This window comes from Squalius cephalus, assembly GCF_949319135.1.
Source record: "Squalius cephalus genome assembly, chromosome: 2".
NCBI lineage: Eukaryota > Metazoa > Chordata > Actinopteri > Cypriniformes > Leuciscidae > Squalius > Squalius cephalus.
Window position 1 is genome coordinate 15,914,049 of NC_137123.1, and position 15,983 is coordinate 15,930,031.

At 37.3% G+C, this 15,983-nt stretch overlaps 2 protein-coding genes across 3 annotated transcripts in view; both read right to left on the reverse strand.

The window, feature by feature from the left end:
• LOC307172813 (NACHT, LRR and PYD domains-containing protein 12-like) overlaps positions 1-15,983 on the reverse strand; it is a 166,871-nt gene that overhangs the window by 36,638 nt on the left and 114,250 nt on the right. The gene's annotated exons all lie outside the window — the stretch shown is intronic.
• LOC307154751 (protrudin-like) lies at positions 12,348-13,282 on the reverse strand (the record flags this gene model as incomplete). The annotated part of the gene is made up of 3 exons (XM_079864840.1): positions 12,348-12,423; positions 12,724-12,954; positions 13,272-13,282. The coding sequence occupies 3 exons, from the start codon at positions 13,280-13,282 to the stop codon at positions 12,348-12,350; spliced, it is 318 nt and encodes a 105-aa protein (XP_079720966.1).

The following is a 15,983-nucleotide window of genomic DNA, read 5'->3' on the forward strand; positions in this document are numbered from 1 at the left end:
GGACTAAGTATGTGAAAATGGTGGAGGATAGTTTAGACATGATGTAAGAAATGGTGATGACAGAAGCTATAGGGGTCATGAAAAATGCAGCAGTTAGTAATATTCCTAAAAGCAAAGGAAGAAGAAAGATTAAAATGGTACCATGGTGGAATAAGGAGTGTGATGAAGCTATTAGAAGGAAAAGGAGAGCAAAGGTAAGAAGGCATAACTATCAAGATCTAATGGACTATAAGAGAGAACAGGCAAAAGTAAAAATTGTGGTAAGAAGGGCAAAAAGGCAACATTGGAGAGATTTCTGTGACAGAATAGGGAAACATCAATAGAAGAGGTTTGGAATATGATCAGAAGGATGAATGGAATTAAGGAGATTGAATATCCCGTTTAAATGAAGGGGAAGTTATAGCAGTAGAAAACAGTGATAAAGCAGAAATGTTTTATAATACATTTATAAAAGTAAACTAAAGTAAAGTACGGAAAATCTGAATGAAGAATTTAAGAGAAAAAGGGAGGAAATATTAAAAGAACATACTCAGCTATTGGAAAAAAAGAGAAGAAAGAGATGATATAATGGATGTCCCATTAGGAATGCCGGAACTAAAACGAGCTCTGATGAGAATGAGGGAAACTGCTCCTGGTCAAGATGAAATCAGCTATTATATGATTTAGCAGTTAAGCGAGGAATCGTTGAAAGTAATGTTAGAGTTCTATAATAAAGTTTGGGAAATGCAGGTAATCAAAGAACAAAACAGAAGGCAGGGAAAAAAATCTCAAACCCAAAAATTCTTAGGAATGACAACACTTTGGCTAACATCAGGACTGAACAAGAACAAAAGGCCGTGAGGCCTTAAATAGGGTTTATCATTAGGTATGATTCAACACAGGTGAGAGCATTATAACCATTAAACTAAGGATAAATAATCTGGGTAGAAATAACGCCATCTAGTGGAAAATCAAGGAACTTTACAGTGGGGCATGTCCAACAACACCTATTGCAGCAATGCAAGTAGAGATAAATGAAATGCTGCTTGATAGAAGGCAACAGTTAATGGCAGTATATTGGTCAAATAATAAAAGTCATGATGAGGTACATCCAACAAAGAATATACAAGGAATATGTTGGGAACAAGGAAAGAATAATATAGATGTGTATAAAGTAAATATAGATGTGTATAAAGTAAATATAGATGTGTATAAGAGTGATGTACCCACATTACCCGTTATGGATTCTCAATAGATTTAACTTTACTGAAGATAAGACAAACAGAAGGAAGTATTGAGATGGAAGAAATGAGAACAAATGAATATTTAGGGCTTAAGTACGGAAATAGATATACACAGATGCTTCCAAAAAAAGGATGGAGAGTAGGAGTGGCAGTCAATGGTCCAAAGTTACAGATAAAGAGAAAAGCTTGAATACGTGATCAACTGTCAGTAAATACAGGTGAACTGACGGCTATTCTGCTTGCAATAGAAATACAAAATGCGGTCATATGTTCAGATTCATATTCAGCAATGGTCAGTGTTGATAACCAAAAGTCAGAATCAAGGCAATACATAGTAATGGAAATCCTTCAAAATCTCTTTGAGTTAAAACAAGGTATAGGATAGAAGTACAGTTTATGAGGGATCCAGCCCATGTGCGAATTAAAGGGAATGAAGAAGCAGATAAATTAGCTAAGCAAGCAGTAGATGATGAAATGGTAGAAATTGAGCTACCACATACGTATAAGAGAAATAAAATCAGAAATAAAAGAAAAAAGAGTCACGTGGGACCACCGAGAGAGATGGCCGCACGCTAGAGTAGCTCCTAAAGCCCGTTGATTAATGTTCTGAATTTTGAGATATACACTTCAATTGTGGTCATAATTTCGACACCCCTTGTCGACTTTGAGGTTTCTCTAGGACTGCAGCCTTCGGAAAAATGGCAAATAATAACAAAGCGAACTTTTTCAAGGGAGCTACCACGAGGAAGAAACAAGCTAGCATTAGCCTCGCCCCGGCCCAGACCCCGGAGCTAGAGCCGCCTGAAAGCACACCTGCGACTGATGACGCCCCTCCAGCGGCAACAGAGGAGAGCATGGGGAGCGACAGCAAAAAGGACGTTTTAGAAGAAATAAAGAAAATGAATGCTACTCTTCAGGTGGTGGCAAAAGATGTCACCAATATTAAAGACACAACTAAAGAACTGAAAGATTCAGTGGAAGATATAAAAGGGAGGCTGGGAGAGGCGGAACAGCGTATATCAGACATTGAAGATGCTAGCGCGCTTACTGAGGCAAAAGTGGACAAATGCGAGGAGAGGTTGGAGGTGTTATGGTCACGCGTGGAGGACCTTGAAAATCGTAGTAGGAGAAATAATGTACGGATTATCGGACTTAAAGAAGGTGTGGAGGAACCCGGAAAAGTGGATCAATATGTGATGGAGATTCTGGATAAAGCATTTGAGCTTTCTGGAAGTGAATTTGAAATTGAGCGTGCGCATCGTTCCCCTGCACCAATGCCGGACCCTAATAAACCTCCCAGGGCGATACTTGTCCGCTTTCTACGTTCATCTGCTAGGGAGAAAGTACTGCGAGTGGCCAGAGAGAAACGGGGGATCGACTGGGAAGGCGCTAAGCTTTCCTTCTTTGAGGATGTTACGAGGGAGTTGGCGGAGAAGAGAAAAGCGTTCAACCCGGCGAAGAAGCGTCTTCGAGAGCTACAAGTGAAGCATAGGCTGGCTTATCCTGCAACACTTATGTTTATGTGGAACGGACAAAAGAAAACGTTCAAAGATGGAAAGAAGGCTGATAAATTTCTGCAGGAGTCGACTTAGAGGAGTGCGAGACTTAATGTAACATTATGGAGAAGTGTTTGTCAACTGAAAACTATAAGGTAACAAGCAATGGGCAGAACGGGGCTGCATGGGTTGTGCTGCCGTCGTACATCTAATGTGTCTCACGGACCAAGTAAAGTTTTAGAGACTCAACTCAAGCTATAGTTAGTTTGGGATGGGTAGGAGGGGTAGGAGGGGAGGGAGGGCAGGGGGTGGTCGCTTAGCAACGTTGTTCTGGGTTGCTATGCAAAGAAGAGTGTTCATTTTGTTCATGTTTGATTTTTCTAAGACAGCTAGTTTGAATGGGCCAGATGTGTTTTATAATATTGAGTACCTATATATATATTTGAGTTGTGTAATGTTTTTGGCTTTGGGCAGATTTGTTAAGTGCACAAGGAGTGTCCCTTCATTTTTTTTATATATATATATTTTTTTTAGAAAGAGATGAATAGGTATATTAAAGTAATATCATGGAACATAAAAGGATGTGGGAACCCAGTTAAAAGAAGGAAGGTTCTGACATACTTAAAATCTAAAAATACAGATATAGCATTTATCCAGGAATCTCACATTGTAGGAGAGGAAGAGGCAAAAAAGTTTAAAAGAGATTGGGTGGGCACCGTCTTTCATAGTTCATACTCAAGCAAACAAAATGGTGTTTTGATCCTTATAAATAAAAATTTAAGCTTTGTGATGCTGAAAAAATATAATGATAAGGAAGGGCGCATTATATGTTTGGAAGTTTTAATTAACGGGGTTCGAACAATTTTGTGTAATATTTATGCACCTAATAAAGAAGAGCCAGATTTTTTCCATGGAATTAACAAGATAATAGGTGATCGTGAAGGGCAGATTATATTGGCCGGAGATTTCAACCAGGTGATGGATGGGATAATTGACAAGAGCAAACCCAGGGGTAGGTCTTCACCTAAGGACAGAGAGGCTATTCATTTGCTGACAGAGGATCTGAGCCTAGTAGACATTTGGAGATTAGTTAATCCTAGTTCAAGGGAATATACATTTTATTCTAATTGTCATAAAACATATTCAAGGATAGATTTCGTCTTAATATCAAAGTCTTTGGTAGATGCAGTTGTAGGTTGTGAGATTGGAACCATTGCCATTAGTGATCATGCCACAGTAGAGTTACAAATCGATTTGAACACAGATAAAACAAAGAGGGGTCGCTGGAGGCTCAACACTGTGTTGTTGCAAAATAAAATGTTTAGTGAGGAGTTAACAAAGGATCTGAAAATTTTCTTTGAAATAAATATGGGTTCCACAGATAAAGTAGCCACGGTTTGGGAAGCGTCCAAAGCATATATAAGAGGAAAGATAATTGCATATGCGACAAAAGTTAAAAAAAGTAATTTAGAAAGAGAAAAAACTTTGGAAAAAGAAATACGTGAATTGGAGAAGGATTTGGCGAGACAATATTCAAATGATAAATACCAGACTATTTGTAAATTAAAATATCAGTTAAATGATGTTTATAATAAAAAGGCTGAATATGCCTTATTTAGGCTTAGAACAAAATTTTATGAAGGTGGTGAAAAGAATGGTAGATTATTAGCGAGACAACTGAAGCAGCAAGATAACCTAAACAATATATCAATGATTAAAAAAGATAACCAAGTGGTAACCTCATCAAAGGAAATAAATTCAATTTTCAAATCATTCTATCAAGATTTGTATACTTCTGCTGGTGCGTTTAATGAGGAGGAGATGGAGACATTTTTCGCAGGTCTACAATTACCAACTCTCTCTGGTGAACAAAAAACAAGGCTGGATACACCTATAACGGAAGAAGAGGTCAGAGCTGCTATTTCATCAATGAAAAATGGGAAGTCGCCAGGTTTGGATGGCTTCCCGATTGAATATTATAAGAAATATATTGATATTTTGGCTCCAGTCTTGCATAAAGTTTATCTTGAGGCACTAGAAATAGGCTCCTTACCAGGTACATTTAATGATGCACTAATCTCCCTTATTCCTAAAAAGGATAGGGATATTTCAGATCCAGCGAATTACCGACCAGTAAGCCTTTTAGGAGTTGATTGTAAGATTCTGACTAAGGTTTTAGCCTCCCGCTTGGATAAGATATTGCCAGACATTATCAATGGGGATCAAGTTGGTTTTATTAAGAATAGGTGTTCGGGTGATAATATGAGAAGACTTATCCATCTTATACACAAAAGTAAATCTAGTCTAGATCCGGTGGCGGCCTTCTCCCTTGATGCGGAGAAGGCCTTTGACCGGGTAGAATGGGGCTTTCTTATGGCAGCCCTTTTAAGGTTCGGGATCGGGCCTGGATTTTGTAGCTGGGTGAAAACTATATATTCCTGTCCGAGGGCAGCAGTTTTGACAAATGGATTGGTGTCAGACTTTTTCCATCTCTCACGCGGGACCCGTCAAGGGTGTTCTTTGTCCCCACTGCTCTTCACGATATTTCTGGAACCACTGGCTCTAGCTATTCGCGCTAATACAGATATCAGAGGTGTTCACGCAGGGGGTACGGAACACAAGCTGTTTCTGTATGCCGACGACATCTTAGCAGTGTTAACTGATCCCATGCAATCTTTACCGGCGTTGCTCTCATGTGTTGAGTCATTTTCAAGGTTGTCAGGTTATAAAATAAATTGGTACAAATCGGAAGGCATGCCGCTTTCAGCATCATGCCATTCTAGGTATATTACTACATTCAATTTCAAGTGTTTACCTTCAGGTATGAAGTATTTAGGAATATTATTAAACCCAAACTTAGAAGACATTATGCTTTCAAATATGGAACCTCTCCTCCTAAAAATAAAAACAAATCTGGATAAATGGGGAAAATTGAATCTTACATTATGGGGAAAAATTAATGTGATTAAAATGGTGGTGGCCCCGCAGTTCAATTATGTTTCCATGATGTTACCTGTAAGAATTCCTTCACATATATTTAGTCAATTTGAGAAGATAATTAAAGATTTTCTGTGGAACAAGAAGAAGCCAAGAGTTAATATAAAGAAAATGTGGGCCTCTAGAGACATTGGGGGAATGGCTCTTCCAAATGTGAAACTGTATAATTTAGCATTTGAAATGTCAAGACTGGTCAAACACTGGACAGGGTTGGACTCTGAACTGAGTTGGATCAAGATTGAACAGGAATTAGTGAGCCCTTTTACGCCCATGGATGTTCTCTCACAGGGATCAGCTAATAATGGACAGGACTTTCATCATAACCCGGTACTCATGTATTCTAAAGCTGTATGGGTAGAGGTACACAAGATTTGTGGAGCATCTCATTTAAGACAACCCTATGCCTCGTTATGGAACAACTCTGCTGCACAGATTGGGAAAAAAACTGTATATTGGAATGAATGGCTTGTCAAAGGCATACACAGGATAAGTGATCTTTATTCAGAGGGAGTGTTTATGTCCTTTGTTGAAATAACCCAAAAATATGGTCTGACTAGGGAAAATAATTTTTGGAAATATTTACAAATAAGGGATTGTATTACCAAAGGGAAATTTACTCAAAGCACAAATGCAGTGGTGGAGTTTTTAAAATTGTCAGGTATAGCACATAGAGCAGCTGTTTTCTACAAATTATTTAACAATTTAAAAAAAGAGATATGTGAAAATTTGAGGACCATCTGGCAGAGAGATCTGAGTTGTGTCATTAGTAAAGAAGATTGGTGCAAAGTTCTGTCACATTCCAATAAATATATAAGAGAGGCCAGGGGTAAATTTACTCAGTACAAATTAATACATAGATGGTACTTTACTCCTTCTAAACTTCACAGAATGGGAATTATGCCTAATAATATATGCTGGAAATGCAGCTCAGATCCAGGGACATTTCTGCATGCTATTTGGGAATGTGGGACAGTTTACCAATTTTGGCAAAGAGTACTGGACAGTATAGGAAGGTGGATCGGCGTGACAATACCCATGTCACCAAGACTGTGCTTATTAGGGGATCAGTCTGTGTTACCGGGAGTTTTGAAATATGATTTTGTGGTTATAAAGGTGGGGGTGATTACAGCTGCTCGAGTGATTCTCAGTGTGTGGAAGGATCCATCTCCTCCAGAGTTTAACAGGTGGAAGGAAAATATGCTGAAAATTGTGTCATATGAAAAATTCTTGGCCAGGATTAATGATGATATGGAGGGTTTTGACAAATCTTGGGGAAGGGTTTTTGACTGAGATTGATGGATTTTTTATTGTTTAGTGCGCTTCTCTTTTGTTAAGTCTATTATTTTTGTGGTGTTACATGTATAGGCACTTTATAATTTGATTTTATTGTACCTTTTTATTTTTATACGTGTGTATGTCTGTAGTGGTTATTGATAACAGGCCCAAAATGTAAATGTAAATTAATGATGTGTTTGGAAGCTGTTTTTTTTTTTTTTTTTTTTTTTTTTATGGGTGTTTTGGTTTTATTTTGTTAAAAAAATGTTAAAAATAAATAAAGACTTCAATTATAAAAAGAAATAAAAGAAAAAAATGAGTAAAAAGTGGCAACAGTATTGGGATAATGAGACTAAAGGGAGACATTTAAATGCAATTCAAAAGAAAGAGGCAAAAGGTAGAATGGGGGACACAGGAGGGAGGAAAATATAATTACAAGATTAAGGATGGGACATACAGGTTTGAATTACATCTAATATCTAAACATCCAATGGGATTGTGTGAGAAATGTGGACAGAGTACATTACTGTTATAGGCTTGTCCCATTGTGAGGCAAGCCTGAGCCACACATTTCTCTTGATCTTTCAAGTTGGAGACATTGAGATAAGAGACTTTAGGCTTGAAGGAAGTGAGGTTTCTTGACATCTTTCTGGGAAGGAGCCAGTGAATTTGAAGCCTGTATAGTTGAATATGTCATTTCTAATAATCTGCGCAGCTTTTACCAGGATGAGAGCGTCTTCATCAAAATATCTCTTCTCTTATTCCTGTCAGTATCAAACGTTGATACTTCACGGAGAGCACCTTGATCTATGCCACCCTCACAGAAGAAGCACTTTCGAACATCCAGTCGTTGGCGTTTCATTGTCTTTCCCCCTCCAGATTCAACAGCATCCCGCACGTTCTTCTTTGTCGCTTTCATAAGCTTTGAATTGATAAACTTTAGGTGGCAAGATTTGTGCCAAGAAGCAGAATGTGAAGCAAAATTGCTAGCAGTTTCATCATTCCCAAAATAGAGTTTAGTTGGAAGATTGTCAATCGGCCTGAATTGCTCGTCATTAGCAAGAAATGATCTATAGGCATCAGATTTATCACCACTTGTCCCAGGTGTCTGCAAGGGACGTCTCAGGTGTTTCTTTCTGGCAAATAATACATAGAGCCCAGTTCAGCTCCATGTTGAAGTTTCAGAAACTAATGTTATGTAAGCATAAAAGAACGAACTAATCAAGACATTCTGACCTGCAACACGTCTACAATAGGAAACCAAAATAACTGAAAGTACATCTAGCTATGTACTGTCACACACAAACAGGATTTAATGTGATGTGAGGCAGAGTAACATAAAACTAATGACCAAACTATGAACTCAGTAGATAGCTATATGAATGACCTAGTTGTATTGAAAAATAAAAGAGAAAACCAAGATCTCTTAACATTTAAGCATTTTTGCTGCCTTTTTTAATAATTCCGCCTATATTATACAGGGATTTTTTTAGTTTTTTGAGGTATAAGGTGTCTTGGCACTCTATTTTACACTTATAATTTGGAAGATCTACTGGCCTGAGCACAAATTAACAAAAGGAAGCTTATTCAGTGGTCTTAAAAGGCCATTACCCTGAAAGTTTTACTTGAGAGGAAAAAAAAAAAAACTAAAACGTTTTTCATGAATATTGTTTTTTAAGTGATTTGACACTAAATTTCAATATTTCAGCTGGGCTAGACTGAAATCATTCAGGAGGTCCTAAAGAAGCTTCATGTAAAACGTGGTGCTTTTATCACCTCGGTAACAGTATTATTTAATATGAGCACTACCAACTGGACTACAACACTGGCCCGTGTCTCCCTCTGTTGACGGAAATGATAAAGACATTTACAGCAATTTGTGTTTATAGCAATTTATGTTCATCTTTAATATTTTTGCTTCAGGAAGCTGATGTTACGTGATGGAAAAGTACAACTTACTGATGCAGAGTTAAATACAGGGTCTTCTGTTGGGAAATTATTCAAACAATATGGAATAATAACAGACTCTAAGAAAAATCATGCTCGAAGCTTTTAATAATTTTAACAATCACCTAATTATTAAAGCTGATACTTTTGAAAGATTTATATAGCCTAGGCCTATACATGATGTAGCCTATATATTTATGAACACTAGAATGAAGTAACCGAGTTTCTCTCTCTCATTTTCTCGAGACAGTTTCGCATGTTGGCACGTTTGTGGCAGCACTGACGTCAATGAAGGACACTTTTCTCAGTGACACACACACACACACACACACACACACACACACACACACACACACCTTTCTCAGTTTGTGTAAATATACTTACGGTTCAGAGTATTTATTTTTTCCCACATTCACACATGTCAAGTACAATTATGTGGTTTAGTTTTATTAATACAGTATATACTTTTTTTCTGGATATACCCTGAAAGAATGGAAGTGAAATGTGACAACATGCCCCATAGGTGGGGTACATTGTTACATGTGTGGGGCACACTGTAACATGACCATATGACAGCTTAAAATGTTATCTGATCTAATAAAAAAAAAAAATACAAGATAAACTAAAATATTTTCTAAATAAAATACAAGTATTACATTTTTCATATAAAATAATGGCATTTTTTAATAATTAAATATAAACTCATTTTTGAGTTTTGACTACGAACACAGGAAAACACAGCTATACAACATAGTTCATTTCTGAACATTGACTCTCAGTCTTTATTCACCTTTTTCTCATGTTTTCTCAATATAATTAATAAAAGTATAGAATATAATAGCATATTTCTAATAGGGGCACATTGTAACACAGTGTGACAACATGCCCCACCTGCACAACTGGGATTTAAACCCGGCTAGTGTCTTCTGCTAGTTAGCGAAGCATTAAATAACTATTTCAACTGTTAAATAACATATTGGAGATTAAAATAATATCTGATTTGTCTAATTTTAAATAAACCAAAAATAGAGATGAAAAATTAACTTAAGTAAAAAAAAATATTTTGCTATGGTTTAATAAATGTCTATGGATATCTTCCAAAAAAATTATTATTTTTATATATTTTTTCTCTATATAGTGTTAATATGGCAACTAGTAAATACACCAAGTTTCGTCATGCTAGCATGTGAGGAAGTATTTAAAACAAGTGTGTTACAACTTGCCCCGTGCTCCGCTACACACTACAAAAGGGCACAGGCGGCCATTTACAAACTCATACAGACAAACGTAATCTCATGCAATCAATGTCTTGCATTTGAGGTTTCATGTGAAACAGTTCATATTAGGAATAAGTAACCATACAATGTGATCTCACTTAATAGGAGATAGAAGTATGATAGAAGTTAGGGGCATTATCACAGGAAAGGCATTAAGGTAAGACACAGGTGATGAGTGGCAGCATTTGTACAAGAAGAAACTATACAAAGAAAAAGTACCCATGAAGATCTATGGACTGAGCTGTACTAAAGTGAGCGTAAATACACTGTGGAAATAAATGGGTCAAGACACTCAAACAAGGTACTGGACATCGCTTTTATTGTTTACTCAGAACACACATTCTCCCCATTTGTCCCTCAGTAACTTTAATTTTTTTTTGACAGATAAGGTCTTTACTGAAAAAGTGATGAGAAATACTGTACAGTATATACAATATTCACAGCAGTTAAGGCGACATGAAAGGGACATTTCATGCATGTGAATATGAGCTGCTGTATCAACAAATCAACAAAAAGGCTCACAGAGTTACAAAGGGTATGTTACATCAACATCTCCACAAACCTGAAAAGAAGTCACATAAAAATACATTTAGCTCCCAGTCTGAAAAAGTACAAAAACATTTAGTGAGTATGTTCATACAGGCCGTTTCTGGACAGTTTTATACTGTATATACAAAAGAAGAAACATTATAAAACAACAACAATAACACTGCTTCATGTTCAGCAGGATTTACACCATTTACACCAGTGTCACATTTTAAACTTTGTTTCTCACACTTTTGGTTTTATTAAAGGTTCACAGTTGCCAAAACAAAGATATAAACACTTAAAGTACAAAAAAGTAAATTTAAAGTACAGATTCTGTTGAGGTCATCATTTTAACAGCTTTGTAAAGGCTCACCAGTGAGTATAACATGAAGTTGTCATGCCTTTAACAGCTGAATGTGGTGATTTCCATGTTGCTCAGCAAAACGCTTCACAAATGTATCTAGATCTAATGCCCTTGTGCGTTTTGATTCAATGCTGAGTACAGCCAAACTCGATAGTCTCTTTTCTGTCATAGTTGACCTCAAATAAGTCTTTATGAGCCTGAGAGATGAAAAACGTTGTTCACAGGATGCACTGCTCACAGGTAAACTGCCCCCCCCCCCCCAATATATTGGGATGGTTTTTGGTAATTATACCGCAAATATATATTCTTAAGGACATCAAAACCTAAAACAAAACTTCAGAAAGGTGTACAATATGGGACCTTTAAATGAACATGAAAGGAATTAAGAATAAGCTAAATTAATTACAACTAGTCATTCTCAGGAAATCACGAAATGGATCCATGTGCATGAAAAGTAAAAAGTATCTGTAAAACCACATAGTTATATTGATAACCCATTACATTCAGTACCTGCCGACTCTTTATTTGGCACCGTTTTGAGGATAAATAAGTTTTAAGTAAGAGCAGAAATGGCCTTAACTCGCGAATATCATCACATTGCTCCACATTATTTACAGTCAGTATTCCTGTACTTTATGTCAAAAACACTTGAAAGACAGTTTTATATTGCGCTGATAAACCTATTAGAGAAATCCAAGTCTTTGAAACTTCATAAATATGATGTCAGGAGCTAAATATTCAAATACAAAAATTGAACTATTGTTTTTAAAAGAAGATTGTCACAACACAACGTTTAACACCGTTTCTCTATAGACTCTACTATCATTTCTAGTAAGAAGTATTGGCGTTCTGAATGCAAATTCACTAGTCTACTTTAAACCAAAATGTAGGTCTATGTAGAAAAATTTAAGAGATTACTTAAACTGTATCTGTAACACTCACCTCACTGGAAATCGGAGGACACATGATGTTCCCTCAAGAAAATCTAAATGAAGGAAACTTTTATATTAGTGGCGAGATGTTTAACAGCACCACCGACTGAGTCGGATAACCGCATTTCCAGGACCCTATAATAATAATTTGTTACATTTATATAGCACTTTTCTGGGTACTCAAAGCGCTTTACATGGAAGGGGGAATCTCCTCAACCACCACCAATGTGCAGCATCCACCTGGATGATGTGACCGTAGCCACAGTACAATACACAGTACAGCCATATGTACTGTACAATATACAGTATCAACCTTCACTCAGCGTGAGGAAGAGGATGTTGAGCAGAACGCAGATCGACAGGGAGCACAGCGGCATCCTCCACCTAAAACACAGCATCAGAGCTGAACACTGGGACACACAGCATCAGAGCTGAACACTGGGACACACAGCATCAGAGCTGAACACTGGGACACACAGCATCAGAGCTGAACACTGGGACACACAGCATCAGAGCTGAACACTGGGACACACAGCAGCAAAAACAACTCAGAGATGCGTTTCACAACTGGCTGGAACAAACACAAAAGCCTTCTGATGAGAGTCACATGATACAGTCTCCTGAAGTACAGAAGCAGTGCGAGATGTGCAGGTGTCAGTGTGATTTGTAAGGGCCGTGTCTCACCCGAGCAGGAACCGCAGCACCTCCAGCGTGTCTGTGACGGGCTCCAGGAAGATGGCCATCCGCTTGAAGCAGATCACCATGTTCAGCAGGTCAAAGGTCAGCGCTCTGGGGCCGCCCAGCTCAGAGGCGCTGTCTATGGAGGACGAGTCCTTGGCGGGCAACTGGGTGAGTTTGGCCCGATCGCTGCCCGTCTGCGGGAGCTCATGAAGAGAGGAGGCTGTGCACTGCATGCTGGGAGATCAGAGAACATCAGCACTGTGTTTATCTCGGCACACACGTGACAGTCAAGAGACTCACATCTGTGGATGAAATTAAAACTGATGCCTGCCAAGAAAGCCTCATTTAAAGCTTAATCAGATCAGCAAAGTCAAATCCAGTCGACTTATACTGCGAGGCTGCTTTGAAACTTTGTATTATATAAAGAATTAAATAAATAAAGGTGAGCAGATTTGACTGGATCATAACCAGAAAAAAACACTGATGCTTTAAAACACGTGAACAGAAGAGTCATTTTAATTGTTTTAAATGTTCAACTGATTTTAACACACCTGACGACCATGTTTAAAACAATAACACATTAACTTCTTAGGTATGAGTAATAAAGGGTGATTATTATTATTACAAGATAATAATCGATTAGATGGCTCCTCGATGTGCCCAGATCCAGGTTAAAAAACAAAGGTGACCGATTTGCAGTGGCTGCTCCAAATAACAACCTATTCATGTAAGAAAAGCTCGGACCATTGAAACATTCAAGTCCTTGCTTAAGACCCATTACTATGCATTGGCTTTCAATTCAAGTTGAGCTTTGATATGAACTTGACCTTTTTCTACTGTTGGCTATTTTGTATTGTATATTGTGTATTGTTTGTGTATATTATCTCTTTGATTTTGGATCTTGTTAAGCACTTTGGTCAATTATGGTTGTTTTGAAACGTGCTATATAAATAAAATTGAACTGAACTGAATTAATAAAGACGTCATATAAACATCAACCAGAAGAAAACAGACAATGGCATACGTTTAATTCCTTCAAACAGTGTCTTCCAAAAACGCTTTATTATCGCCTGTCCTCCGACTCCTGCTGCTTCCGCAATCCGCAGACAGAAGTGTAGATGTCAGAGTGCGATGATTGAGTGCCAGGAAGAGGAGAAGATCACCAATCACATCAATCGGATCTTCTTCTTCTTTGAGATTTTATTGGCGGTTGAACTGGTGTATTACCGCCACCGACTGGTATGGAGTGTGGATCAAAATTACATTTTTATATCCTCTCCTACAAATTAGTTATTGAAAAATAAAACTATAACATTAATTTCCAGAGTCATTTTGTAAAATATCTCCTAATATAAATTGCATTTGTATTTTTTCTAGATTTTGCATTAGAATCCTTCTTTCAGGCTCGTATTTCTGACAGTATAGCATAACATGTTCCAGTTTCTTCTTGCCCACAAAATTCACACCTTCCCGTATCATGTTTACCCATTTTATAAAGTGTACCATTTAGTCTTGTATGTCCAAATCTCATCCTTGATATTATCATCTCATCTCTCATGTTTTTTCCTGCACTTCTCATTTATCCCACTTTGAATTCTATAAAACCATCGACCTTTCTTTTCCATATCCCATTGTTTTTGCCACCTTACCTTCAATCTTTCCTTAATAATACTCTTGATTTCATTCTCACTTATAAAACTTAAAGGGGGGGTACCATGGTGTTTCATGTATTCAGAGTTGTTTACAGTGTTAAAGAGATGGATTCTCATGTTAAACATGGGCAAAGTTTTAAAAAAATATTTTGGACGAATAACGGAGAATTTCTGTGCCGAAAATCTTACTTCCGGGTTGGTACAAGTTTCGGCTGGTTTTTTTTCGACCGTGGATCTAATGACGTAGACCAGAGTGGAACTCCTTATATGAGCATTTCTCTCGGAAAAGCTCATCCGCGCGCATGTCGACCAGAGGAGAACGAGACCGCGCACATCAACGCGCTTCAACAGGAAATCATCGGCAGCCAGCGCTGCATAGGATTTGTTCAAGAATGTCTCCAAAAAACTGTGTATTTGGATGTGAGAGAGCTTACCGTGTCCAGCTTTCCAAAGAACCCAGTGTTACAGGAACAGTGGATGCAGTGGAGGCAGCAACGGAGTGTAGGAAGTGCGGTTGTGTGTTCTGGCCATTTCAGTGACGAATGTTTTATTAACAAGGCTCAGGTCGACGCTGGATTTGCAAATCGTTTGCTATTAAAACGTGGAGTGGTCCCAGTGATAAAAGACCCCATTCATGTAAGTACAACTGGATCAGATTTCTGTCTTTTGCTGGAAATCAAGGACTACCGCTTGACTCTATAGCTCCGCCTCCAGGAGTTCGGCTTTTTCCGGAGAGAATCGGAAAGCTGTATTTTTCTTTTATAAATTTAATAAAACTAAACACTTTTTTGAGATATTAAGGATGCACTACTACTCTATAGGTACTCAAGATTAACATGAGATTAGGTGAAACTGTGCATGTTATGTACCCTTTAAGTTAATGTCGTTGTATTTTGTGGCTTAATTTGCTGCCTTATCTGTCATTTCATTTCCTTGGATACCAATATGTGCGGTCACCCATAAAAATATCACTGTAAGTCCCATCATTTTAATTCTGTATAATGTTTTCTGTATTTCTATTAAAATGTCTGGTCTACTTTTCCGAATGCATCGATCGGATCTATTCTGATATTTTCTAAGTTTAGAGGACACTTTTGTCAATGTCTACATTATAACTGTTTTTTTTATTTTTTTTTATTATTATTAATTATTATTAATAATAATAATTAATAATAATTAATTATTATTTAAAAAAAAAAAAAAAATTTATTCTACTTGTGTGTTCTGTGACATTTATTATTGCTCGGTATATTTTTTTTGCGGCTACAATATTAACTATTAGTTTGACTGTTTTCTGAGATTGTGTAGGATATATTTGAGAATATGTGTGATTAGCGCTCTTTCCCGGCATTTGTTTAATCACAATTCAATTGTAAATTTACAAACATCAACAATTCTGAGAAGCCATTCTGTTCCAAGAGCAAACTTCGCTTACTTTAGTGTATAAGATATGCTATAATTAGCCTAATTTACATATTAAAATGTTGTGTTTGTGCTGAAAGGAATAACTGATTTAGTTTAAATATTGATGGTGTAGCACTAGCTGTTTCTGAAGCGATTAATATAGGCTCACTCATAGTGATCATGTGATGACAGACATTTGCACCTTAA